The sequence below is a fragment of the Ambystoma mexicanum genome, chromosome 2q (assembly GCF_040938575.1).
Source record: "Ambystoma mexicanum isolate Mex_15411 chromosome 2q, UKY_AmexF1_1, whole genome shotgun sequence".
NCBI lineage: Eukaryota > Metazoa > Chordata > Amphibia > Caudata > Ambystomatidae > Ambystoma > Ambystoma mexicanum.
Window position 1 is genome coordinate 215570658 of NC_090924.1, and position 26532 is coordinate 215597189.

The 26532-nt window shown below is 49.3% G+C and overlaps 1 protein-coding gene across 2 annotated transcripts in view; it reads right to left on the reverse strand.

The window, feature by feature from the left end:
* GDE1 (glycerophosphodiester phosphodiesterase 1) overlaps positions 1–26532 on the reverse strand; it is a 229633-nt gene that overhangs the window by 152124 nt on the left and 50977 nt on the right. For both annotated transcript variants that reach the window (XR_011303205.1, XM_069647147.1), the window contains exon 3: positions 547–652. Coding sequence is in view for 1 of the 2 variants with exons in the window: in XM_069647147.1 (XP_069503248.1) it covers positions 547–652 (106 nt within the window). In the remaining variant the exon portion in view is untranslated. The remainder of the gene's footprint in view (positions 1–546; positions 653–26532) is intronic.

The following is a 26532-nucleotide window of genomic DNA, read 5'->3' on the forward strand; positions in this document are numbered from 1 at the left end:
AGACCTACATTGTTGCACGAACATTGGCTTACCTGCCCTCAATGAAGGGAGAAGCGCTATGTACTATTTTGGGCAATGGACAAAAGAGCATGTAGGTTGCCTGAAGAACTGATGCACCCCCTACAGTGGTCTTCCCGTTTTACCAACCGTGGCAAAAAAGTAGTAAGGACGACCAAACGTCTCATTTGCTGTGGGTTACACCAACAAAAAAATATATTAAAAAATGTGAAAGAAAAAAAAGTAACTGCCAGCAGTTGACCCACTAGCAACATCAAAAAGCAGTCTGCCTGCCAGGTTTCACCTTTCCTCAGTATGAGATATAGAAAACCTGCACGCTTGTTACTCTTCATTTTATTGTTGATCTGCCAACTAATTAACACTTTATACCTTGAAGGTTAATAGTTAACAGAAAATAAATACATCTTATTGTTAATGGCCAAAATGCTTAAACAACTCAAGATTCTCCATGTCCTTCTTCGAGCCGACACAAAATGCAACTAGGTTTCATATATAGATGGTCACACTAAGGTTTATGTTGCAGCGTACCTCTGATGCATGTCCTTTGACGTCAAAAAAGATGGTGAGGTTATAATGCATACATTCCATGACGGCTTGCCGGAGAGTTGGTATTCTTTCTCCATGAAACAAGTGCCTAATAGGGTAAAAAAGAAATTGCATAATTACCATATCATTAAGAGCAGCCCTGTAACATGTGGCATGCTAATGTGTAGATACCACACCGCACGCCATTCTTTCCATCATGCAGAGAAGCCAACACTCTACAAAATCGTCCCCACCCCACCCAGTTGAACTTCAATGGCAGTTGGAGCCAGCTGAGGAGTTAGCATGGACGTACTGTGTGGGGGTCTGTACATTATGTATTGTGGCAACCAACAGAACACACAACACAAATACGGTTTAACACTCTTATTCTCGTCAGTATCTGGGTGGGGATAAACATGTAATGGAACCAAGCATGTATTTACAACTAAAAGGGTGCATGCTTTATGGGAATTGTCTAAGCAAAAGGTGTTAGGAAGGTACAAACTACAGTGGCTAAGGACATAACGGTCTATCAGGCATATGGGACTCCAGTTGGGATTTGATCTCCCCCCCTTTCATTAGTCCTAGATAAATCCAGAACTAGGTGGTTACAAAGATGGGATTAGGTCCAAACTCCTCGGGGAACTCACATTTCCTCCAAAACTGAAAAGGATGTTTCTTTATCAGGACAATCTAGAAAACAGATGTTGGAAGGAGAATAAACACTAGTTCATAGGATTATTCTGTCAACTAGGGATAGTGTTCTGCCTCTGGATCGCTATTCTAATCGCAGTCTCTCGGATATAGTGGCGAGGGACCAAAAAAAGAAAAAAAATCCTTTTCCAAAATGGGTTTTTATTTTTTTTATTTTTAAGGAAGTTTTTTGTTATTTCCAGTAAGCTTCCCCTATCCAGGTTCTGCTTTGCTTTAACACAGCGAGATAGGCATGCTCATAGCTCTGTTTTTGAAATCTCCACTCTGTCACCATGATAATTCGTAGGTTAGGGCACAAAATTTGCATTCGCCATTAGCCATTGGCAAGTAATAATTGACTCATGGCGAATGAGAAATGTTGTATGTGTATAAATGAGGTGGTGAGCGACAAATGATTGACTAGTAGCTTGCAAATTGAAAGGTTTGGCCCTGCATAGGTGCCAGTGTTTGTTTTGCCAGGTGTCCAGCTTGCATTATTTCATAATAATGAGGTGCGTTCTTATACAGAGCTTGATGCAGCATTCCAAGAGCTTCTAGGTAGTGTCATAACACAATTTCAATTGTACTGAATTGATCAGCTACACCTCATGTAGAGAGAGACCAGTGATTAAGTTGAAGCTATCTAACTGGATTCAAACTTGTGTAGCGCAATTCACTTAGGCAATAAGCCCCGTGCCGATTACCGTGTCAGTTAATGCCCTGGGTCCCATAGTTACAGGCCCAAGCGCAGCAAGGGCCTCAACGAAGACCCCAGGGGCATTACCTGATGTGATAATGGGCCCCCAGCTTTGGGCTTATTGCCATTAGTACCCGGCCCATTAGACTGGGGTGCTAATGGTGTTTTTTTTTTCCATTTGCGAGATGCATTGCGTTTCACAGCCGTGAAAAAACTATGTCCGCCGCGGACTCTGAAACATAGTCCTTTCTCCTTTTCCGTGGCAGCCATAGTAAACAGACAAAATGGCTGCCATGTGATGGGAGATGGGGCTACAAATAGTCCCTTCTCCCTTTCCATGGTGGCAGAAAAAAAGAAAAAACAAAAAAAGACTGGTGCGAGGGACACGCTGCAACGTGTGCGGGCTTTCCATACAATAAGGCTCGCAAATGCACCAATCATGCGTTTGTTTCATTTTCTTTTTCTTTAAACGCACACCGGGTAATAATATCCCATAATAAACATTGAAAACGTATTAGAATGGTCTTGCGACTAATTAAGAAACTTATCACATTCAGTAGTTAATCATAATGGTTGGGTAATCTGAAGGCATATTTTAAGACAGGTGGTGATGCAGATTTTCTTTAAGGCCTGAGATAGATGATCAGTAAGAAGCATAGCCAAACCGAGAGTCGAAAGACATTCTGTGACTGGGATGCCGAGCACGGGTGTAGCTGTTCTAATGAAGAATATGGCTTTCACGCCCTGGCTGGGGGAGCGGACACAGGGTTTAACAACCCGTCAGCCCAGGTTTTGCACGACCGAGCGAAGCAAGGGTCTCAGTTCGGGCTGCAGGCCGTTAAACCCTCTGTCCGCTGAGCAGTCGGGGCATAAAAGCCATTCGCACCCTGGGATTCACCGGAGTGCGAATAGTTTTCATTTTGTTCCCTTCTGACAGGAGATGAGCTCCACACAAGGCCATCTCCTGTCGGAATGGAAAAAATAGAAATGGCCACCACCATAAAAAAAAAAAGAAGATACTCGGTCCCTTTTCAGATGACAGTGACCATGGAAAACCTGTTCCAAGATGGCCGTCATACGAAACAGGACCTAGTCCCTTTTCTATTTAAAAGGCAGTGGATTTTTTTTTCTTCCCGAAACCGCCGCGGGCGGTGAATGCAGAATCGTGCCAGGGAAAGACTGATTACGATTGGTCAGACCACCTTTCCCGAGTGCGAATAAAGATTTTAGAAAAGTCAGGGGGGTGGCTTGGCAGCCATGCTTTGAGGAAGCAGACCCGAGGAGCTTCCGAGTGATCATGCTTTAAATCAGACGGACTGGCCAGTTTTGCTCCGAAAAGCATGCGAGAGGTGTTGGAGAACAAACGGGATGCGAAACCGATAAAAAGAGTAGCTTTGAAACCCTAAAAAACTGCCTGTAAGAAGCGGAGCACACCACAGTGTCCGAAACAAGACGGCAGCCGCGCGCTTACAAGCCTGAGGAGGAGGTGGCTGGCGGCCGCCGCAAATACAACTGCAACAAGCCGGAACGCCGGTAGGAAAGGAGACGGAATACAGCACAAACCTTGCATATACGGGGCAGGTGGGCGAACAGCAGGCCAGCGCTGCAGCAGCAACGAGCAATATCCTGCGAATAAGGAAGCAAGGGATCACGTACAGCGCAAAGGTCACATGAAAAGAGCGAGATCCTGAGACGAGGGAGGAAGGTAACAAGGAGACCAGCTGAGGAAGACAAACAGCGGTGACCCGCTGGGTCTCCCCCTCCATCTGCGGCAGGAGGGAGAGGAGAGGTACGGACAGTGAGAAGGACACCTCCAGCCCACACTAAAATCCCAGGCGTGGACACCACACGCAGAGGGACACACTCTCGCCTTGACACAGCCCAGAACCGTCGAAGGCTTCCGACGTGCACGCAGACAGGTCAAGGCCCCTCAACCAAGTCGAGACTAGGAGCCAGGCGGAGAGGATAGGCACAGCGCACTGTCCGCGACCCGCCATTGAACAAGGACAACAAACACCTGCAGTAAGCAGGCACCCTCCCGCCCTACATTAAACCACAGGTAATCTGCACCATAGGCGAAGCGCGGACAGAGGGAGCGAGACAGTAGTGGAAGCACACCATACCCATGAGGAGAGGAGCCGGGAAACACTGTCGAGCAGGAAGGTGAGAGCAGCGCGCTGCGCGGCACACAAACGGAAGGGCGCAGCTTGAGCTTGGCAGTGGGGACTGGCCACATCAACGTCCGGGGGACCCTGAAGTGGGCTAACTACAACAAACTACATTAAGCAACCAAGCATATGGCGCACACCAGGTGGCCCAAGCAACAAGCACAAACAGCAGGGAACGCACTACAGAATCTAAGGTGCGGCCAAACCAACGCTTCTAGCTGCACAAGGGGGCCAGTGCACGACACACGCACGCCAGACAAGCACGGTGAGGCAGGCCCCTCTAACCAGAACTCACCCCCCAGGTCAGGGCGCACCGCGCTGAATCGCACTGCCAAGACCAAAACCGAAACTGCCAGCCACCCAAGAAGGACCAGCCCAAACTCATAAGCAACCGGCTGAGACAGCGCGGAGGCCAGGACCACGGGGAGGACAAGCTTCCCCTCTGCCCCCCTGGAAACCAGCAGCAAAGGGACGGTAACATCCAAACAGCTCCTAAACTAGTAATGTTAAGCCCCAAGACTGTAACAATAGAGATGCCAGACAAACACAGGAGGCAAGAGCAAACAGAGCAGCATGGAGACCTATGTTAAAAAGAACAAATGCAGCCTGCATGCAGCTGCGGACAAGGGCGCGTGAAGCCCGGATCAACAAGCAGGCATGAGAATGGACCCATCCTGGAGTCATAAGCAGCATTAAAATCAGCATAAGAACACAAAATGGATGCAGTGATAGTGGGCGTGGGCCCGCTGTGCCAGGATGTGCTAGCACTAGCAGAACGAAGGGGCACGCGGAACAGATGCAAGAGAACATGGTGAATTTAACAACTGCCCAAACCCACATCACAAGTATGTTAGAAAGAATAAAAACACTCAAACATAGAGCCGAGAACGCGGAGGGTAGAGCCCGAAGAAACAACATCCGTATTGTTGGCCTTCCCCAAGGAGAAGAGGGCAAAGACGCCACGAACTACGTCGAGAACTGCTGCAGGGGGTAGGAGAGAGTAAGCTGTCGCAGGGCTCCACAGTGGAGAGGGCTCACAGATGCTTAGTTAGAAAACCCTCATCGGGGGCCCCGCCGAGGCCCATTGATAGCCAAGATCATGAACTTCAAAGATCGGGAAAAGATCCTTACTTTCGAGAGAATAAGGCATGATCCCCAGGATCTTCCAGAATTGCAATCTGTTGGGTGTCCTGACCCACGTTTGAGCTATCATGCTGCAACATTTGGTGCTGTGGGCTTAGAAAATCCAAGATGGCCAAAAAGCCCACATGTGCGCCAGAATCCAGGAGAACCACGCAGTTTGTGCGTACACCAAAATGGCTGCCTAACTTGCCACCCACCAGTGCGAGCATGATGGGCCAGGGTGCCATGAGTGGAATGGGTGCCAAAGGTAAAACAGCAGCGCCTGTTAGCTCAAAAACGCTTTAAAATTACCTTTGGTTTCTCTGAATGCCAGCTCAAAATGCCTATTTTCAAACATTGCAACACATCCAAAAATCTCACTGTACACCAGCGGACATCTGGCAGAATGAAGTATGTGTGCATACAAAATCTGGGAAGATGAAGAGCCCAAAACAATGTTCATAACAAAACTGGCTGAGCTATGCATGTCAGCAGCCTAACTGAAACTGGATTAAAACCACCAAAATCGAAATGTTTAAATTAACTGAGTGACCTACTTTTGAGTGTCACATAGTTTGTAACTGTTAAAATGTCATAGTTTTGAACTTAGAATCAGCATTCTAGCTGCATATGTAAAAATTGTATTGACTTAAACGGGGGAACAAAAAATGACATGTAGCTAAAAACTGGCTTAAAGAGATTCCAATTCTGCTTGACAGGTTCCCAGGCCTGGCTGCATTCTGTTGCCCCTGCCAAAAGGAGGTCACACACTCTCTGATTGAATTACCAGGGGACTGCATGAAACTAAACAAAGGGCCCAGGCAGATGGTTTATTTGGGGGGTCGTAAATGGCTTCCTTTTGAACAAAGCCCTTCCTTGACTCAGGCAGATGGTTTATAGGGGAGGTCGTAAAGTGGCTTCCTCTTGGCAGTAACGGGGAGGGGCAGCCCCTCTGAGAACAGGCTGAGCTTAAAGAAAGTGGGCAAACTGGTTTCTCAACCATGTGACCTGGGAAGACACACCCCTGCAGGCCAGAATATGATTTTAAGAAAGATGTATAACTCATGGTGCGGACTTGTCAAAATTATCTAAATGATACCATAATTCTTGTGATTTTTCTGCCCACATTTTAAGAGGTTTTAGGACCCGGTGGTATGATCTGGGGGTTTACGAGCGGAAAAGAGGTTAATACTCTAAATGTATGCAGGTTAAAAATCTGACACTTCCTTATCTAAATGCCCACATGCCTTGCACAAAATTGTATAAATTTGGAGAAAAATCCGATAGGGGTAAAGCTACTAAAAAGCGCAAAATGTTGCCATTTGTGAATGCAAGCCCCCAGGAAGAGCAGAGTTTGAACAGAGTATACCTCACGTGAAATGTGATGGGTGCATGTAATTTTAAACAACTGTGTATCTGTGGAATATGTATTTGGGTCAAATATAGATTTATGTGCAATTTGACAGGGGAGTGTCCTTTCTGCAGGCCATAAAACAGCATCACCATGACTCACATTTCCTTTCCCCTATCAAGGAAGAGAGAAAAGCTTGACCAATGATCAGTTGAGAGAGGGGCTGGCTTAGTGATGCTGCGCACACACCCACTTTCAAAAGACATAAAAAGAGCCACTGGAAGCTAGAGAGGACATTCAAATCCAGTTGCTGCGGAGCGTTTTGCCGGACCACACAACATCCAGAAGATACCAGTTCCAGACTGACTCCAGCTACATACTCCAGAACCTAGAACTTATACTTTAGAACCTAAATCAGAGGCCTAAAACCACAAGCTGAGTTCTCTGCAGCAGGCCTCAAATCACTGCAAGCTACTCACAGCCGGGTGAGCTGCTTGAATCCCTTGCCAAGAACTTTTGCCAGGACCAGTGCAGAGATCCAGGAGCCGTGCAGAGACCGCTGTATAAGGACAGACCAGACCAGTGCCAGACCAGACCGCGCAGAACCGCAGACCCAGAGACCAGATCGCTGTGAAGTGCCGCTAGCCTGATTGATCAGATCCGTGACGAGACCCAGTCCTTCCAAATATATTGTGAGTACAGCTAGGACGGGGCAAAACCAAATCTCTTAGTTTAAAGTAATATAATTCAATCTATTTAACGTAAGTAGAACTGCCTCCTAACTGTCACCTGTCATTTGTAAAGCTGCACCACTGTCATTTGTCAATTCTGCAGCTGCAAAGCTGTCACCTGTCATTTTGAGTTTACTTTAAATCCGAAAAACGACCTTTACAAAATCGTTCATATCTCTGGAACCGTTTGGGCTACGAACTTGGTTTAACTTCCCTCTGAAAGCTTAGAATCTAAGCTTTCCATCAAGCGACTTCCTACTCCTTATACTTTTTCCGCAATCACGATTCACGCACTTGCGAATTTTACAGCGATTTGGTTAAAAATCCAGCCACGTGTAACCATCAGCAGTCATTTCTTTCCTTGCTAAAAATTCGTTTGCCTCTTAATCACCATCTCTGAATCATTGCTAAAGTGAGCCTGAACTCATCCCAAGTATCTCTCACTCACCCTGAACCTCCTAAAGGGAATTAAAAGCATTTTCAGCATATTTCTCACTTCATTGCCATCACATTCAAAGCACTTGGGCCTGTGTTTTAAAACTCGTACCGGTTTTCTCTAAGCTTGCTGGGGGGGAACTGAATTTCGTATTGTATTTGATTGCATTCCTGAGAACTGTGTGCTCCTCTTCCCATCTACTTCCATGTCTTACATTGCATAGGGGAGGGGGGTGAATTGCCAGAGAAAAAGTGATTATATTATCTTTTGCTAAAATCATCTCAAGTATTTCTGTACTGCCTTTTATTCCTCATTGCTTTTCCCTTGAAATCATAAAAGTATTTTTGCTACTTGATCCATCCTATACTAACTCCTCATTGATTATAAAGAAGTGTGCTAGTGTCAGATTACCCATTGTTGATTAACATTATATTTATAAGGGCAATATCGATTATTAATTTATTATAAAAGCGTGGTATCTATATTTTGTCTTATTTCTCAAATAAACCTTTTAAACTTGCAAAACAGAACTACTTCTTGGCTCAGTGGGGTCAGGGGGATTCTAAGAGAGGGGTGTTATATAGGGGTAGTCATCCAGAACTCATGAACTGGACATAAAGATATATCAATAAGGGTTTCCATTCAGTATCCCAGACTAGGCATTGACTTAGCTGTAGTGTTGAATTGCATCTTCTTACAAATCTACCCAACTATTCAGTGCAGGTGCAGAGGCTGAAAGCACAGTTCGATCCTGTGAAGGAGCGTCTCCGAAGAGCAAAGCTAAGATACATGTTCCTGTACCCCGCCAAACTCAAGGTACTCCAAAATGGTTGCTCCCACTTCTTTGAGAGCACAGATGAAGCACATACATGGATGGACCAACAAGGCATACCTGTTACGCTCACCTGGTTCCCACGGGGGCGTCGACCGGAACTGGGCCGCTGTTGTTTCCACCAGCGTGACGTGTAGCGCCGAGATGACTGACTGGACTGGCCCGCTCAGCCTAGTTTGTCTGGCTCGCAAGAATATTCTTCTGCAAAGGAGAAGAGGAATTAACCAGCCCGTGGAATTGAGTGTCAACCCACCTTCCCCACTCCCGTTGTCTTCCCACAGATCACTCTTGATGTCCCCTCCTTAGTCTCACCTGATGGTTTGGAAGGATGAGCTCTCCATCCTGCGTCGACCGCAGGGGCGCGTTGATGACCAGTTACTTCACTGCGTAGAGGAATTGGTGAGTTCCAGTATTGACTCTAAAGTCCAATTGTTCATGAGAGTTCAAATGTCTGATCTTCACTCTGTCCGATTCCTTGCAGGTTGCCGATTAATCCACTCGAAGATTTCCAAATGGCACTTGGTAAGATTCAGGTAAGTCTATTGTGGTTTTCCCCTTAGGGGCCGGGGTACGGCGATGAAGCAGAGTTGACTGCGCCGACCCGAGATGAGGTGAGTACCTCCCGTGGTAAATCAGGTAAGTCCTTGGGGGTAGCTTGTATAGCCTTAGAGAGTCCCCTTGCTCACCTTGCTGTCTTTGTCTCCTTAGGTGTCGGAGGGCGGCCGCGAGATGGAGAGAGCGTGATGGAATGCTGAAGTACCGCCAAGCAGGTGAGTTCAGCGCGGCGCCGTAGGAATGCGAAGCGATGCTTCAAAGACTTCTGTCTTTCAGTTCCGTGGCGAAATGGATCAGGATTCAGGTAAGGATTAAAGTTAAAACTCCTGTTCTAACCTTTATCCTTCTTTTCTTCTTGTTTCAGAAGTCCCAGGACTGAAGCGGGCGTGGCTGAAGACTGGAGCTGCTGAAAACACGGTGAGCGTTACGCTGCAGCAAGCAGAATAACGCGAAGCACGTGTGGCTGTCCCGGCGTGGTTTAAATAGCCTTGGAAGAAGATCCAGGTAAGTATTCTTCCACAGCCCCACCCAAGTAACAAAATAGTCCCTTCAGTAAAATAGTCCCTCCTAAGCCTCATTTGGCTTGAGTCTGCATGGTCTGCCTCAGGTGAGTATGCAGCATGGTCTGCTTCAGGTAAGTTATCAATAATGAGCCTGGCGCCCATGGCGCCAGGACTGACTTTATCTTTATGAGCCTGGCGCCATTGGCGCCAGGACTGCACCCAAACAGCCCCTAACTGGGGCTTTTGGGCATGCTCCAAGTGGCATGATGCCTGCTTCCGGGGCTGCTGGGCCTGGTCTGGTCTTCCGGGGGCAGGCATCGTGACAATACCCCAGCTGGAAGTTAGGAACCACAACAACAATGCCTAAGCATTGCCATAACCAGAAGGGACAGGAACGTGAGAAGACTTGAAAAGACCCAAAACTGAATAAGCGACAAGACACAGAAAGAATATATGGCCAGAAACACTGAATAAGCGGGAGACCAACAAGGGGTCACCGAGGCTTCATTGACGGTTTCAACAGCGTGCACCCCCCCCCCAGAACGCTGAGAATGCACAAGATGCCAGTTCAAAGACATTGCGCTGCGGATAGCCACCCCCGGGAAACTGGGGCCGACCTAAAGAAGCAGCAGAGCCTGAGCAGGGAGAGGGAGGCTGGGCATTATGAGTTAGTAGTTTAGAAAGAAAAGGGGCGGGAGCCAACTGGTGCACAGAACAGACGAGCAGCCACACTGCAGACAACAAAGCCCAAGAAGGGGAACTCTATTCAACAGAATGAGAACCAGAATGATCACGGGATAAGTCGACAGGAGCACGGCAATAGCACCAAAAAGGAGGGCAAGAAGCCCAAGTGAGTGTGTGAAGTAAGAGCAAGAACGGAAAGAATGGGCCAGTGGGAAAGGGCAGGCCACACAACGAGACAAGCAGATGAGACTTGAAAGGATTAATATAGTCACGTGGAATGTGCAGGGACTTAACAATTACGGTAAGAGACTGAGCGTGTACTCATGGCTCAATATGTCAAACGTTCAAGTGGCCATGTTACAAGAAACCCACCTGACGGACGAGCAAGATAACAAGTAAGTGGTTTGGGAAAAGCTATGGATCCTCCTACACCAGAGGGGTATTGATATGGATAGCCCCCAATGTCCCATTCCAGATCGTAACGGTTGACAAATATAAAAAGGGCAGGCTTGTAATAGTACACGGACTACTAGAAGATAGGGAAGTGCGTTTTGTAAACACGTATGCATCCAACCACGATGCAACCGGTTTCATCAAAGCTTTGGGCCCAAAGCTCTTCCTATACAGAGAGGTGGCATACATCTGGGTGGAGGCCACAACTGCACACTAAACCCAATGCTTGACAGGTCAGACACAAAATACAATAAGCCGGCGCCACTTGCAAAGGTCCTACTGACACTCCTTAGCTGCGGCTGGTTAATGTTTGGAGGAAAACACACAGTGACACTCGAGGATACTCCCACAATAACGCCCCACATGCGGATAGACTACATTTGCATGGGGGTAGAAACACTGGGCGAGTTCACGAATACAGAGTACAAAGCAAGGACCCTCTCAGACCACACCCCACTAGTAACGCTATGGAGATACATTAACGCCAAAGCCCCTATCCCAACGTGGAAGCTGAGAGCGGAAGCACTACTAGAAAACGAAAACTACAGGAATACATGCAAGCGGCCATAGAGGAATATTTCGAGAATAACACTGGCAGCGTAGATGGTGTGGGAACAGTATGGGATGCCTTTAAGGTGGTGGTTAGAGGAAGAACTAGCCAAGGTCGAATCAGAAATAGCAAACGCTGAAAAAGCGTGCGGGACTGGAGGGGTCGGAGCCGGCTGAGCTGATACCATTAACAGCAGTGCATAGCTATCTGGGAGAGACTTGGAAAGTTAGACTATGGGAAATATATTCAAAAACTACACGCTGAAGGCGACAAGCCTGGCAGACTCCTGGCCTGGTTGACAAAACAGGAAAAACAAAGGGAACCAATTAACATAGTACAGAGATACACAGGGGAGACCGCTTAAACCCAGGAGGACATCAACCAGGTGTTCTCACAATACTATGAGCAATGATATGCCCCCTACCCGAGGGCAGAAGAGTGGGAAACACAGGAAGCCCTTGCCCAAATAGAGTTGCCAAAGCTCACGAGTGAACAGGCAGAGGCCCTAGACCCTCCAATAACAGTAGACGAGATCAAAATAGTAATTGCCGACCTCCCAACAGCCAAAACCCCGGGACCTGATGGGCTACCGGGCGAGTTCTATAAAAAAATATAAAGACACATTAGCACCCAAGTTACTGGAGGCATATGAAGAGGTGCACGAAAAGGGCCAATTACCGGATAGCATGCTAGAGTCATTGATTATACCCATACTAAAGACAGGCAAACCCCCCCCCCCCCCTGGACGGCGCGTCATACAGACCACTCTTCATGATAAACCAGGACTGTAAGATCCTCACAACAATATTAGCAAATAGATTAAAACAAGTCATGCGAACACTGGTGCACACAGACCAGACGGGGTACATCCCAGGGCGCAACACCACGTGGAACCGGAGGAGACTTCCCCATGTAATTGACCAAACTAATCTCAGACAGGAACCAAGTGCAGTAGCTGCCCTTGACGCAGTCAAGGCATTTGACTCCGTAAACTGGCTCCTGCAGGTGCTTGACCACTTTGGAATGGGCACTAACTTCCAGCGATGTGTCAAGCTGCTATACGCTGAACCTAGAGCCAGAGTAAAAACAGGGAAAAACATCTCGGCAGCATGGAGAATATATCACGGCACAAAGCAAAGCTGCCTGCTGTCACCAATGCTTTATATACTAGCGCTAGAACCGCTAGCAGCCTTCCTGAGGACGGAATACAGCGATATGGGCAGAAGCATAAATGACACGACCCACTTAGTCTCACTATATGCAGACGGCATGCTGCTGTATGTCGTTAACACAGAGAACAATCTGCTGCATTTATTTGAAGTATTAACAGCATTCGTCAGGTTGTCAGGAATCAGTATCAACAAAGAAAAGTCTTCCCTATACCCTCCAGCGACACTGCGGCACAAAAGCATAGACCACGTGCCTAACTTGGGACTAAAATGGCCCCCAGTCTCCTTTAGATACTTGGGAATAGAGGTCCACCATGGCCCAGTAATATCACATCAAGCTAACACACTTGGAAATGTCACTAAATTCATGACGTTTTGTAAGATGCTAACCCCCTAGGAATGCCAGGTAGGGCAGCACTGCTGAAAATGATAGTGCTCCCCCGACTCCTATACCACTTCACTAACATACCCTATGTGATACCGAAGGCATTTTTCAATCAACTGAACACAATAGTGAGATAGTTTTCTCTGGGGAGGAAGGAAGGAATAAACAAGCTCTGGGCACATTGCAAAGGGATTACGACACAGGTGGCATCAAGGAACCAAACTACGAGATGTACTATCTGGCAGGGCAACTCCAGTTTGTGGCGCATTGGTTAGGAGACGAAATCTCTATAGAAACACTTATCCTACAACCTGCCCTGAAATACTGCTACCTGAGAAAGACCCCATGGATGACACACCCCAAACACCCGAAACTCCCCATGCTTGTCACGCTCGGGCTAGCATTGTGGAAGCGAGCTTGGAAATCCTGGGGAATCCCGGACCTCTGCTCGGTTCATGTCCCCTTGGCAGGGATGGTGAATGTACAACAGCGTGCGCTTCAGACGTACAGGCGCCACTGGGAGGCCAAGGGAGTAGCTCAAATAGGAGACATATGGATAGAGGGCCAATGGGTGGAGTTTCAAACCCTAATGGAAGAGAGTGGTATACACAGGGGCCAATTCAAGCTATATAAAAAGGTATGGTGACTGCTATGAACAAGATGTCCAAAATTGAACACTGGGGGAAAGGACAGAAGAAGTGCTAGACACTCTGTATGACGTGGCAGTGGGAGGACACACCATGTCCAGACTGTATGAACTGCTCCAGTGCACGCACACCGCCCCAAAACTCCTGGCAAGGGAGAAATGGGAATCAGAAGGCCTTCACGGACCAAGAAAGGGCGAGAGCTCTAAAATACATAAAGGAAGTCTCCAGGAACGCAAGATTTCGGCAAACCCAACTGTTCATCACGCATTGGGCATACCTCACCCCGGCAAATTATCAAAAATGGGGAGGAAGGCAGAACACGCTTGCCCAATGTGCAACATGAGGAATAAAGACATGCTACACATGTTCTGGACTTGCCCGATAATCACCGAATTCTGGGAACAAATAAGGCTGCGAACAGCGGAAGGAGGAATTCAAACGCAAGCGTGGACACCAGAATCCTATCTACTCGGGCTGTTCCCTACAGGTGACAAACAGAGGGAGCACTTGGCAAAAATAAAAGATTTAATAAGCATACTAGCGAAATGCCGGATAGCGATAGCTTGGAAGTCCGACAAAGGCCCCCACAGTGGAGGCATGGTGGGCAGATCTAAAGAAATGGACAATGTTAGAGACGATGACAGACTATGGCACTGCAAAGAAGGGTAACGAGAGCAGCACCAAAATAACAGAATGGAACATGCTTGTAGAGGGGCTGTTTGCGTCCAGGGCTGGAAGCACCATTGAGACATCAGAGCACTGAGGGATACAACCAAACACTTAACCGGCCCAGGGTGGCAGGGCACAACCTAAACGAACAAAGAGCTGCAGGTGCTCGGACCATAACACCTTTACCCTGGGGCAGGCTGATCTGCACAGATAATAGAAACAGTGGATACGATCCCACAGGACTGACAGTGCGTCAACATATGGACTGGCTGCTACTCCCGCCAACGACAGAAGTGCTCCATGAGTAGTTAGTTGGTTGTTGGTTGTATGCTGTATGTAAAAATCAATAAATACAATATAAAAAAAAGAAAAAGTCTTGATTCTATTAAAGACAGAGGCGAGCATTATGCTTCTCTTTCTTTTAATAAACATTAACATAAATAGCTCAGCAGCAAGATTTTAACAAAGCAACAGTTTCTGTAAACAATAAAAACTTGCACAGGTGTTGAAATCCATGCGGCAAAAGTTCCAATTTAAGTGTAAACAACCTGCAGCCTTCCTGAATTCCATTTCCAAAAGTCCTTAGCAACTTGAACTATGGCCACCAACTGAGTGCGCCTGCGGAGGGAAGGGAGGGCCCCCTCCTCGTTGCACCTCATCGAACAATCACCAAGCATGCAGTCCGTCACCCCACAAACTTGGACATCTAGAACTTTCTGCACCCTCAAGAATACCTGCGAGTCGTGGCTGCACATTGTTATCACCTGTTTTACTAACCTAAACATCTGCTGAACCAAGGTGTGCCTATGCCATTCTGACTTCCTTGCCTTACTCAATACCTCTTTCCAATGAATTTCTGTGTCTCTGTTTAATTCAAATCGTGGGGTGCTTTTAACATCTCTGCACCCCATTTTCAGTACAAAAGTGTTTCCACTGCATCAGTTTTCTTGTTTCTCCTGGTTACTAGTCTGCCTGGTGAGTTTGTGCTCGTACTGTGCTGTGCATTCCCTCTATTTTCCATCCTATTCTCTGCCGCCCAATGGCACTCACCATTCCCCCCATCTTTTCCAACTGCTTTACTATCACCTATCCTCCCTCTCGCACGAAGTCTGGAAGAAAAAATCTTAAAGGCATTCTATCCACTAACCCTGGCCTACCCATTGAAGACACCTATGTCAGCGCATCTTCCAGACAGATTTTCACTGGTATCCCCTTTTCTGTCCCCTCTCCAGATCTATGGACTCCTCGTCTCTTTCCTCTCACATCTTGACCCATTAATATTGGCACTAAATGGGAAGTACTCTTGGCGGGCTTCTCATCATTCAGGTGTATCATTAATGTTCATCACAATGGCACCATCATAGCCCAGGGTCCTCAACCCAACCTTCTCCTTGATCGGTGCCTGCCGTCCCTCATCAACTTCCTTCCCACACCTGCTACTCCTTCCTCGCTCTCTGTCCCCACTGCTCCGACTGGTGTCCCAAGCCCCTGAACCCCTCCTCGAAAAACCTTCAAAGCCAGTAACCTCTTGCACCTAGCCGCGCTTAATGCTCGCTCTACTATCAAACAAACAGTCTAGCGACATCTGCTTCCTCCTTGAAGACCTTGCCCTCAATATCCTCGCTCTTACCGAGACATGGTTCAATACCAGCTCAGTCACTGCTTTTGACTCCTTTCTCCCAGATGGCTATAAGATCATCTCCACACCGCAACCTAACTGCGCTGGTGTTGGGGTTGCCTTGCTGAGTGGGTCCCTTCTTCCCTCATACCCACCCAGCCTTACAATTCCTTCGAGAGCCTGCTTTGCAAACTGGCCATCTCTCGCACTTCCTCCCTGGCCATTGCCACGATCTACAGGCCACCTGGCTCTACTACCCTGAATGGGCTTATTTCTCCTCCTCTCATCCACCTATAAACTCCTTCTCCTGGGTGACTTCAACATCCACCTGGATTCCTCAACTACCGCCTCCACTCTCTTCTGTGACCTCTGCACCTAGCTCTCCCTCTCCATTCTCTCCTCTGGTCCTACCCACTCGGATGGACACACACTTGATGCCATCATCCACACTGATCTTTTGCTCTCTTCCCCACTCACCACCACACTCTCCTGGTCAGACCATTCAGACCATTCTCTCCTCTCACCTGGGTCCTCTTTCCCGTCTGATTGCACCTCCGATGAAACGAGTATCAGCTGCTGTCTTCGCATCTACCTTCATGTCCCCCGTGCCCCCACCGCAAACACTACCTCTGACTCCACTCTCAACAACCTCCATATTGCCATCACTAAAACTCTTAACATTCTTGCCCAAGTCATGAGGATACACCTGAAACATGTCTCCAAGCGTAGAACCTGGTACGACTCTGAACTTGCAGCCCTGAAACATCCGGCTCACCCTCTGACAAACTGGTCTTTCGCCTACTCCAAAGGCAATACAGACTCTCCATTAGCTCCAAGAAAATGGCCCACATTCAGACTTGCAGCTCTGTTGCATCCAACGACATGACAGAAAATCTGCAAGGAACTAGCCAACCCTTCTTCAGTCTCCACCTCACCTCTTCCCTCCCAGGCCCTCTGCAATGCACTGGCCACACACTTCACTGCAAAATCTCAGGACATCCGAGCACCCTCGCTTCCTTTTCCCTCTTCTGTTCCCCCACCCTTCTGCCATCTATGGCACCCCATTCCCCCCCTGCCTTTCTCTCCCCATCACATCCAAGAAGGTCACTAGAGTCATCTGCCCTATGAAGGTGTCCTCCAAAACAGGTCTCCCCAGTTCTTCCAGAACTATTAAGGACAATATTGGTTCTCTTGCCCCTGCACTTGCTGATTTCTGCAATCACTCTTTTGCTACTGGGTCTTTCCCCTCCTCCCTCAAGCACTCTCTTGTGAGCCCACTCCTGAAAAAACACTCTGCAGACAGCTCTTGTCCAGCTACTACCGCCCCATCTCTATCACCCCCCTCCTTGGGAAACTCTTGGAGAAACTGGTCTTCCCCCCCAACCGACCCAGCATACTGAGCTTGCAGGTTGCCTACACAACCATTAATCTGGATTCCGAGCATCCACAGGCACAGAAACTGCTCTCCTGAACACCCGTGAAGAAATGCTTGCATCTCTTGATTCAAACTTGCCTGCCATTCTCATTCTGCTTGATCTCTCCTCTGCATTTGACACGTCAACCACTCCAGCCTCATAAAACGGCTCCACAATACCCTAGTTATCTCGGAGCGGGTATCGGACTGGCTGACCTCCTTCCGCCAATGACCGTCCCTCCCAGGTTATCCTGGACTCTTTCTCCTCTCCCACCTCTATCTCCGCCTATGGCGTCCCACAGGGCTCCAATCTTTCTCCCTGACTCTAACATCCTTCTTGCTCCACTGGCACACCTAATTTCCACCTACTTCCAGTGTTATGCAGATGAGACAACTCTTCTTCAAAACTCCCTCTGATCCTCTCCCTACTTCCTCCATCATTCCTGACTGCCTATCTGCCATCCAGTCATGGTGTGCCTCCAATGATCTATGCCTCAATGTCAGCAAGACTGAGATCCTTCCCATTGGGACTCCTGCTCCCTCTTCCTTCCCCTCACTCTGGCCACCCTATATGGGTTCTCCCCCTTCTCCTTCATCTGAGGCAAAAAACCTTGGAGTAATCTTCAACTCCTCTCTTTCCTTCCTCCTGCACATCCAGGACCTTGCCAAGAAGGCCAACTTTCAACTTCACCTCCTCAAAGGAATCTCTCCTTCCCTCACCTTTCCCCAGAAGCTCAATATCTCTAGAGCTCTGGTACACCCTAGACTGGATTACTGCAATAGCCTCTACCTTAATCTACCCTCTTCCGCTCTACGTCCCCTCCAGCTCATCCAGAAAAGGGCTGCAAGACTTATCCTTGGCCTCAAGCCCAGGGACTGCAACTCTCCAGCACCCCACCCACCCCCTTGCCCCTCGTGATGGCGTTTGTGCTCCCACCCTCCCCCCCTGATGGTATGTGTGCCCCACCACCCACCCCTGACCCCACGTGATGGCATGTGTGCTCCCACCCATCCCCTTGCCCTCTGTGATGGCGTGTGCCCCACGCCCTTGCCCCTCGTGATGGCGAGTGTGCCCCCACCTTCCCACTCCTTGGTGTGTGTGCCCCCCATCGACCCCCTTGCCACCGTGATGGCGTGTACCCCCACCGTCCCCCCCTTGATGGTGTGTGCTACCCACGCACTTGCCCGCTGTGATGGCGTGTGTGCCCCCCACTGACCCCCTTCTCCCCGTGATGGGGTGTGTGCCCCCACCCACACCCTTGCCCCTGAGATGGTGTGTGCGCCTCCCACCCACCCCCTTACCCCCTGTGATGTGTGTGTGCCCCCACCCACCCCCTTTCCCCTCGTGGTGCTGTGTGCCCCCACTCATCGATCTGCTTTGATGTGGTTTTGTTACCCCCCTTTTCTCCCCCTCTCCGTTCTCTAGCACTTTGCTATTTCATATTTACCGCCTGACCAGTATGAAAATTGCCTCTCTTTTGTTCTTCTCCTTCCCCTCCCCTTCCAGCACTACTCTGAAAGGTCGTCTGGCCTAGTACGTTGATTGCTTGTTTTGTCGTCCTCCTCCTCCCTCACCCCTTATCCCACCCCCCCCACCCCAGCCTTCCCCTCCTCTTGTTAAATTCCGGCACTACCTCAATTGACATGCAGGCATAGTAATTGTAGTCGCCTGTCTTTCTCATCCACCTGCCCTCTACTCCTCTCCAACCCTCCCCACTTCTTGTCAAATTCCGGCACAACCTCATTTGCAGTCAGGCACAGTAATTGTAGCTGCCTGTCTTTCTCATCCACCTTCCCTCTCCTGGTTCCCTCCCACTTATTCTCCTCCTTCCCTCCCTCCGTCTTATTCTCCATTAGCACTTACTCTATCATTAGTCTCGTGACCTCCGTGATGGCAGCTTGTCTGTCTCGCCCCCCCCTTCCCCCCTAGTCTTCTCCTCCCACTTCCCCCTCCAACACTATTCCGAATGGTCGCTAGACCTAGTATGTTAGTCGCTTGTGCTGTTCCTCTGCTTCTCCCTCACTCCGTACCCCCCCTCCTCTTGTTTATTTTCCAGCACTACAACTATTGCCGTCAGGCATACCAATTTAACCACTTATTTTGTCTCTTTTTTCCTCTCCCCCCCTCTTTTATTTTGCCTTGCACTATCTGAAATGTCGCCAGGCTGATTATGATAGTTGTTTTGCACATTCTGAATTGTTACAAGGACTTGTAAGAATGTAACTATATTTTCTCCATGTTCCCTCCCTCCTTGAAGTGCTTTGAAACACATTGTGTATAGGCGCTATACAAATAATCAATTCCTGTACTTCCACTTTCCACGCTGCAAAACCCAGGTAACAGAATAGAACTCCATGTGCTGAAAACATCCGCCAACCTGCGCCACTGCTGTAAGCTCTTGCATCCCTCAGCTGGGCTTATCCAATGAGCCTGCTGGAGAGAAACTAAAGTGTCACCAAGAGGAAACAACTGTTGTGTCAGTTCTCAAGAGAGTCAGAGGGTGAGAGAGAGAGCATGAGGGGAGGAGAAAAGAAGTCAGACAGACAATGCAAGAGTAACACATTGACCTGCATATTCCGCAAGAAGAATACATCAATTTGTGCGAGCCCAAAACTCGAACCCCCTCCCGTCAATCCTAGAAGACGGTCGACCCGATGTTTTACCGATGGGGCGGGATAATGCTCTCCTTCGTGTCTTTAATAGAGTCAAGACATGTTTTAAAGTTATTCTGGCAAATCTTCATTCTATGTCAAGACCGGAGGCAAGCATGATGCTTGTTTAAAGGTTACTCACCACCAACGTTGTCGGTTGTTCCACCGGTTTGAAGTAAAACTCTTTAAAAAACGGATGCTCCTGCCCAGTCATCCATCCTCATGATGTCCTCTAGTCTAACCCTCACCTGGAAGGCTTTGGAGGCAATGGCACCACTGACGGAGTGGGCTCCGAACTGAGCGGTATCGATTCAAGCCTGCGCGAGTGTCCACCATACCCAGCAATACAGGGGAGGGGGCGGAGACTGCTTTATGCGGCTTCCGGAGGGCAATCAGCAACTGACCCCTCGGTTCGGGCCGCGAAGTGTCAGTCATCTCCTTGTAGGCCTTCAGACACTTGACCATGCACAGCTTAAGCTGTTCGATGAATGCCGGATATGTGATCACTCTTATGACATTTCCTTCTTCTAGAGATGTGAAAAACCACACTGTCTGGAGAGTACATTCGGCCGGCTGAATCTAGGGCCCCGCCGTCCGAGACTCTCCGGCAAGACACTAAGCACAGTAGGGTAGTGAGCATGCCGGAGAGGGCCATTCTGGATAGTTCCATATTGTGCGGCCAGGAGAGAAACCAATTGAGAACGGTATTTACGTCCCAAAGCCTGTCATAACAAGCCAGGGATGGCGTTGCCAACCCGACGCCTTTAAGCATCCTGCACACAAACAAATGCAGTTAGGTCAGCCTCGGCCTATACTTGCAAACTCATCACCGCCTGTAAACCCTTCCTAAACTCTACCAACTGCATCACTCTCGCCAGAACACTTGTCATGGCTAAAATCGACTACTGTAGTGCTCTCTACCTTGGGACTAGTCAGTCTAACCTTAATACATTACAAACTGTACAAAACAATGCCTTAAGGGCAGCCTTAAACATCCCGAGACGTTCACACATCTCCTCCATCAGATCGGACTTACGTTGGCTCCCGGTAAAACAAAGAATTGCCCTGAAAACACTAGCCCTGACTCACAAATGCCTGAGCAACAACGCCCCACCTTACCTGTCCGCTCGCTTCACACTCCACACATCCACTCGACCCATTAGAGCAGCCCAAACTCACAGCCTCACCGTGCCGAGATGCAAACTCCAAAAAGCAGATGGGGTGAGCTTCCCTGTCCTAGCCTCCAAACTTTGGAACACCCTGCCCACGACCATTAAAACTGAACCATCGTTCCACTCCTTCAAGAACAATGCCAAAACATGGCTGTTCTCCCAAGATCTATGAGACCCTTACTCAGTCCAGCCCCCCTGTGTGATACAGGACATGTATATACTTCTCTCTCTGCTATGTACTGTATTATACTCTGTTAATGGTACCCCTCGGTATATGTATATATGCTGTATATTTTGTAATGTACTGTGTAACTACTGTTTATTGTAACATGTTTAAGAGTATGCACCCGGTTGCCCCTGGGCCTGGTTTCTGCGCTTTATAAATAAATAAAATACAAATACACTAGCTGATATTCCTAGACTGAGGACCCTTCCACTAGGTCGTGCCCAGCCGAGATCGCTGAGCGGTAGGCACCGACCGTCCTGTATGCCAAACCCCTCTCCGCCAGCCCGACGAGGTAGTTCAAGATCTCTACTACAGTGAATGAAACCAGATGGGGAGCCCATTCCAAGCACTAGTGTGCCCATGCACCCCAAGAGTTTGCACATTTCTTGGATTTTGCGGGGGGCCAGCTCACCTCGATGAGGCGGACAGTTTTGCACGAAATGCCTGGGACACCTCGCCCCGAAATCCTCCAAGCCGCCAGCTTTAGAGACCCGCAATGGAGGAGGGGATGGTGCTCCCTGCTCGGACCAGATAACAGATCCAGAGTCTAAGGAAAGTTCCAGAAGGGCTGGATACCAGAGGTCCAGACTGGGGCTACAAGTACTAATTCTGCCTGTTCCTGGCAGGCCTTCGCCAGGGTTCTCGCTAGCAGTGGCAAGGGGGGGGGGTGAGTGAAAGTGATCCCTCGTTCCACCTCTGCAGGAACGCGTCCACTGCTGGGTCTGGCCACCAGCTGAAGAACACTGGAAGTCGAGTATTGAGCCGGCAGGCAAAAAGGTCCATGGTCAGAGGACCCCATTTGAGTTACAAGCGAAGGAAGACCTCTCTGCACAGTTTCCAATTGCTGTAGTCGGACAGGTGACAGGAATGCCAAACCGCTACTTCATTCCTCAGCCCCGGAAGGTACTCTGTTGTCACCAAGATCTGATGTTGCTGACAGAAGTGCCAAAAATGGCCTCGACCTGGTGCCCCCCAGATGATTGATTTATCCGACTGCTGACACGTTGTCCATCTTGAGTAGTATGCAGGCGACCTGACCGCACCTCGCTCCCCAGGCGGCTGGCATCTGATTCCATCACAAGATATGGAGCCGATCCGAATATTGCCCTGCCGTTCCAGGCCTCCACGTGGGTTAGCCACCAGTATAACTCCGTACTCGCTTCGGGTGAGAGGGCTACTCGAGTGGGAGAGACTCAGTTGCAGGTGCTGTGCTGACCCTACAGCCTCTGCAGCTCACGATAATGCAGTGGCCACGGGAATATGGCCAGAATGGAAGAGGCGAGCAGTCTGATCACTCTCACCAACTCAGAGATGGTCTCCTTCTCCAGTAGCTTGCGTATCTCCCGACACGTGGCATGCACCTTGCCGGACAGGAGCCAAAGCCGACAGTCCTGTGTGTCCACAACAAAACACAGGAACTCTGGGCGTCTTGAAGGGATCAAGGCAGACTTCCCCCAGTTGATGAGGAATCCCAAACTGCAGAGAAGGGCTATAGCGGCCTGAGCCTGCTGCCTGATCGGGGCTTCGCTCTGCAACATCATGATATCGTCATCCAGGTACACAATGAGTCTTATGCCCTTTTCCCTCAGAGATGCTGTCAGGAATCAGGGGCAGTCACCAAAGTCACGAAGAACAAACCCGCAGAAGATGGGTGTTGCTAAATATGCATCTAGCACATCACAGAAGCGACATCCAGTAATTGACAGAGGCACCCCTACAGTCCCATGGCCTTTGGACTACAAAACGGCGGCCATCTTGGGCACGCACCTCTAAACAGGCATGCGCAGCCCCAGCCCGGGGCTTGCGCTCAAGCCATTCTCCAGGCAAGACGTGCTGACCTCTGGGGAAAGGAGGAAGTGTGAGGGGGCCCTGTCCCTCCAGAACGGCTCACTGGCCCCTCGCCATCACAAAGTTAAGAGTTGGGGAACCAGAGCGAGAGGCAACAGCGCATCCATCACACAACAGCGAGCACTAGAGCGGGGATCACGTGCAGGGACCAAGCTCCCACCGGATGCTTCCGGCCCCTGCCCTGAATGCAGATAAGTTGCATGACCACACAAAACCTACACCAGAGCAGGGGCGCGTGCAGGGGCAAAGTCACTACTGGATAATACCAGCTGCTGTGAGTGCAGATAAGTTTGGCAAACACGCGTGAACGCTTCTACTATCCCTGTTAACCCTGCATGCTAATACGAACTCTAACGTACTCGCGCTATGAACGTGCTTGAAATCAATGCGAACCATGCTCACCTGGAGCTCCAATAAGCGCACCAACACTAAACCGGGAGCCATATGGCATGAAGGGGCTCACTTTAGCCCCTAACCCTGTGTGTTATTAATCATGGGAAAACAGACCGCATGTAAAGCAGCGTCCACTGTAGTCAGCGAACGCCTTCTCAGATTGTGCAATATTTCGTTAGCTGAAGGTTGGTTTGTGCATTCCCTCACAGAGCTTTCTCCTACAGCCACTCCACCACCATGTTCAGAGGACTTAAACAGCATCTTGGAGATAGCCAAGAACACTCCATGAAGCCAAGTACTTATGATAGGTTATTTTGCTTTGGAAGGCATTGTGCAGAGTAGGCAGCTATGTTGATGCTAGGTTAGCGACCCTTTGGGTGCATTAGAATACTGCCTGTGAGCCAGCAGGTTACAGGATTACAGTATGATGGGTGCGTGAGAGTGTGCATGAGAAAGCCCATACAGTGTAATTGTATGATCGATAAAGAAAGCAGTAGCCTTACCAGGAACGCAGAAGCCATGGAGCAGTACTTCCCCCTACTTCCCCTTCTCTATCCACAACCTCTCCCTAACCCCCTATCCAGTTTCCTTAACTCCTGCTTCTTATCCACTCAACAGAACCCTAACCCTGCTGTGGTTGCAGAAGTTTGTGTGTATTAACAACTGCAGGCTCCAAAACCGTAGTGGGGGAGAGAGGTTTGTGCTAAACTTGCGCAGGGCAACGCGAATCCTGTCAGATGCGACGCCGGCTTAATAAACTTGATGAAAACCCAGGGCGCTGACGAGAGCCCAAAGGGCAGGCTCGTGTACTCCCAGCCATGATTTTCCCAGGTGAATCTCAGATACCTCACATGTTGCTGGCAATTTGGGACTGATAGATAAGCATCCTTGAGGTTGAGTCGGACCAGCCAGTCTCCGGGCCGGAGTATGTCCCGAGCATGTGAATCCCCCTCCATCTTGAAGCGGCGATAGAGGACAAAGTCGTTCAGGGCTTTGAGATATATGAAGGGACAGACTTTCTCCTTCCTGCTCACTAGGAAGATGGGGGATGAAAAATCTGCCCAGGTCTGCGCACCGGCGAAGCACGCCCTTTGCCAGCAAGCTGCGCACTTCCTCGTCTAGCGCTGCGCTGTCCACATGCAACAACAATATGGGAAGAGGGTGGAGCAACTGAATGGGTTCCGCAAAGAAGTCATTGCGGTAGGCCCTTGCAGTGTCCCTGGCCCAAGCATCTCCTCATAAGGAGTCACACGCTTCCATGAATCGCGCTGTCCTGCCCCCTATCGGCACTTACAGTGCCGGCACAACGCAGCTCAGACCCACGTGCGAATTTTGGTGCCGATTGTCTCGCTGGTCTTCTCCAGTTGCAACTCCTGCCCGTCTCTACCATGTCGGTGGAAGCTTGGGCCTTGTCCAAGGCTGTGAAGGTGCCAACGGATATGCCCATTTCCTTGACAAGTGGGTCACCTAATAGGAGCCTCTGGGCGGCCGGTCGGGATTCTGAAGTGGACAGCACCCCCAGCTTAGGGTTTATTTTCAAAAGGATGCCCCTCCTTCTTTCTGCTGAAATAGCACAATTTGCATTGCCCAAGAAGGTAAAGAGCCCGCTGGGCCCAACTCGATAAGGTGAAAGCGTCTATCGGCTTCCCAGTGTCCATGGCCTCCTCCGACAGATCTAGGATCTTGGCGAGGGGACCAGTGACGTTGAGGACTTTGTCCTGACAGGACTTCCAGGCTCCATCTATCCCTTTCTTGGGGTATTTGCAGTTCTTGTCGAGCAAGGTAATCATCTTGGCGTCCAGCTCCGGGGTGAGCGCCACTTTCCCCATCAATGTCTAGCTGGGGACATTCCACCTCGAGTTTAGCTCAGATGTCCTTGTCCACAGGCTTTCTGAGCCTGGCCTTCATGTAATCCACTGCTCTGGAGGACGGAGCCCAGTCGGAGGACCCGGGTTGAATCAAATCCTCTGGGATGAACATAGGCTCAGAGTCTACCTGCTCCTTGAGAGGCTGCTTTCCACCAATCGGGGGTCTGCCGAGTTCCGTGATTTTTGGGCCAAACGTCCTCATCATGGTCATCTTGTTGTATGAAACAAATTATAGTCTGTGCCCTGGTGTTCCTCCTCTGGGCTAGAAAGTCTTGCATCCAGCTTTTCCTCCACTAGGTGAGAGCGTCTAAAGGCGGAAGGGGACTCATTTTGAAGAAAGACTTTAAGCCTTGAGAAGGAATCCGAGATGGCCACTGTGGATGGTTCTGCTAGGCTTGAGAGGGTATGTTGGGGGGGTGGGGGAAATCAGAGAGGTATCCTTCCTCTTGCGAGCTGGTTTACCCACCCCCCCCCCCCCGGTAATCTGCTTTTCCTCTTTTGAGTGTACTCTTTGGAGGTGGTGGGTGCACCTCCATGTCATCCAGGCGCAATTGTATGGGCATGAGCATATTTGCCACAGCTTTTTTGATTTTGGTCTCAACTGAGGACCCCCAAGACTCTCTTAAAGCTGGCCACCAGGGCCACATCTTGCTCAGGGCAGGTCCATCCTCTGATCAATCCTGCTCTACCTGAGGGTCATATTGAGCCATGCTGCAGAGGGGCTTTAAAGAATTATTGATAATGCATTCTGTGGCTTATTTGCAGAGATCTGCTCAAGTGTCTTTTCTTTTTTGTAAATTAATTATGCCCAAGAGTTCCATGCGCCGTTAAGAAAGCAAATCGTTTTTTTTAAATATGTCATATCAGGCCATGAGAAGTTCCACCAACGCTCAGTGAACGCAAGATTCTTCTCAGGGAAGAGGAAATGAGTCACGGAACGCCGGAGAACAGGAGAAAAGGACCTGCGAGTGGGAGAACAGCTCCCCCTGCTGGGGCGAGGATGCGGCCTGTCCGGAATGAGAGTGTCAGGCTGTGCAAGTCCCCCATTGGTTTCTAGACACTGCAGACGAGGCCGCGCTGGAAAAGGTTGTGATGCAACAAGCCCGCAAGAGCTCCCCTGAAGGCAGGAGCACCAGGCGGCGAACGATGTACG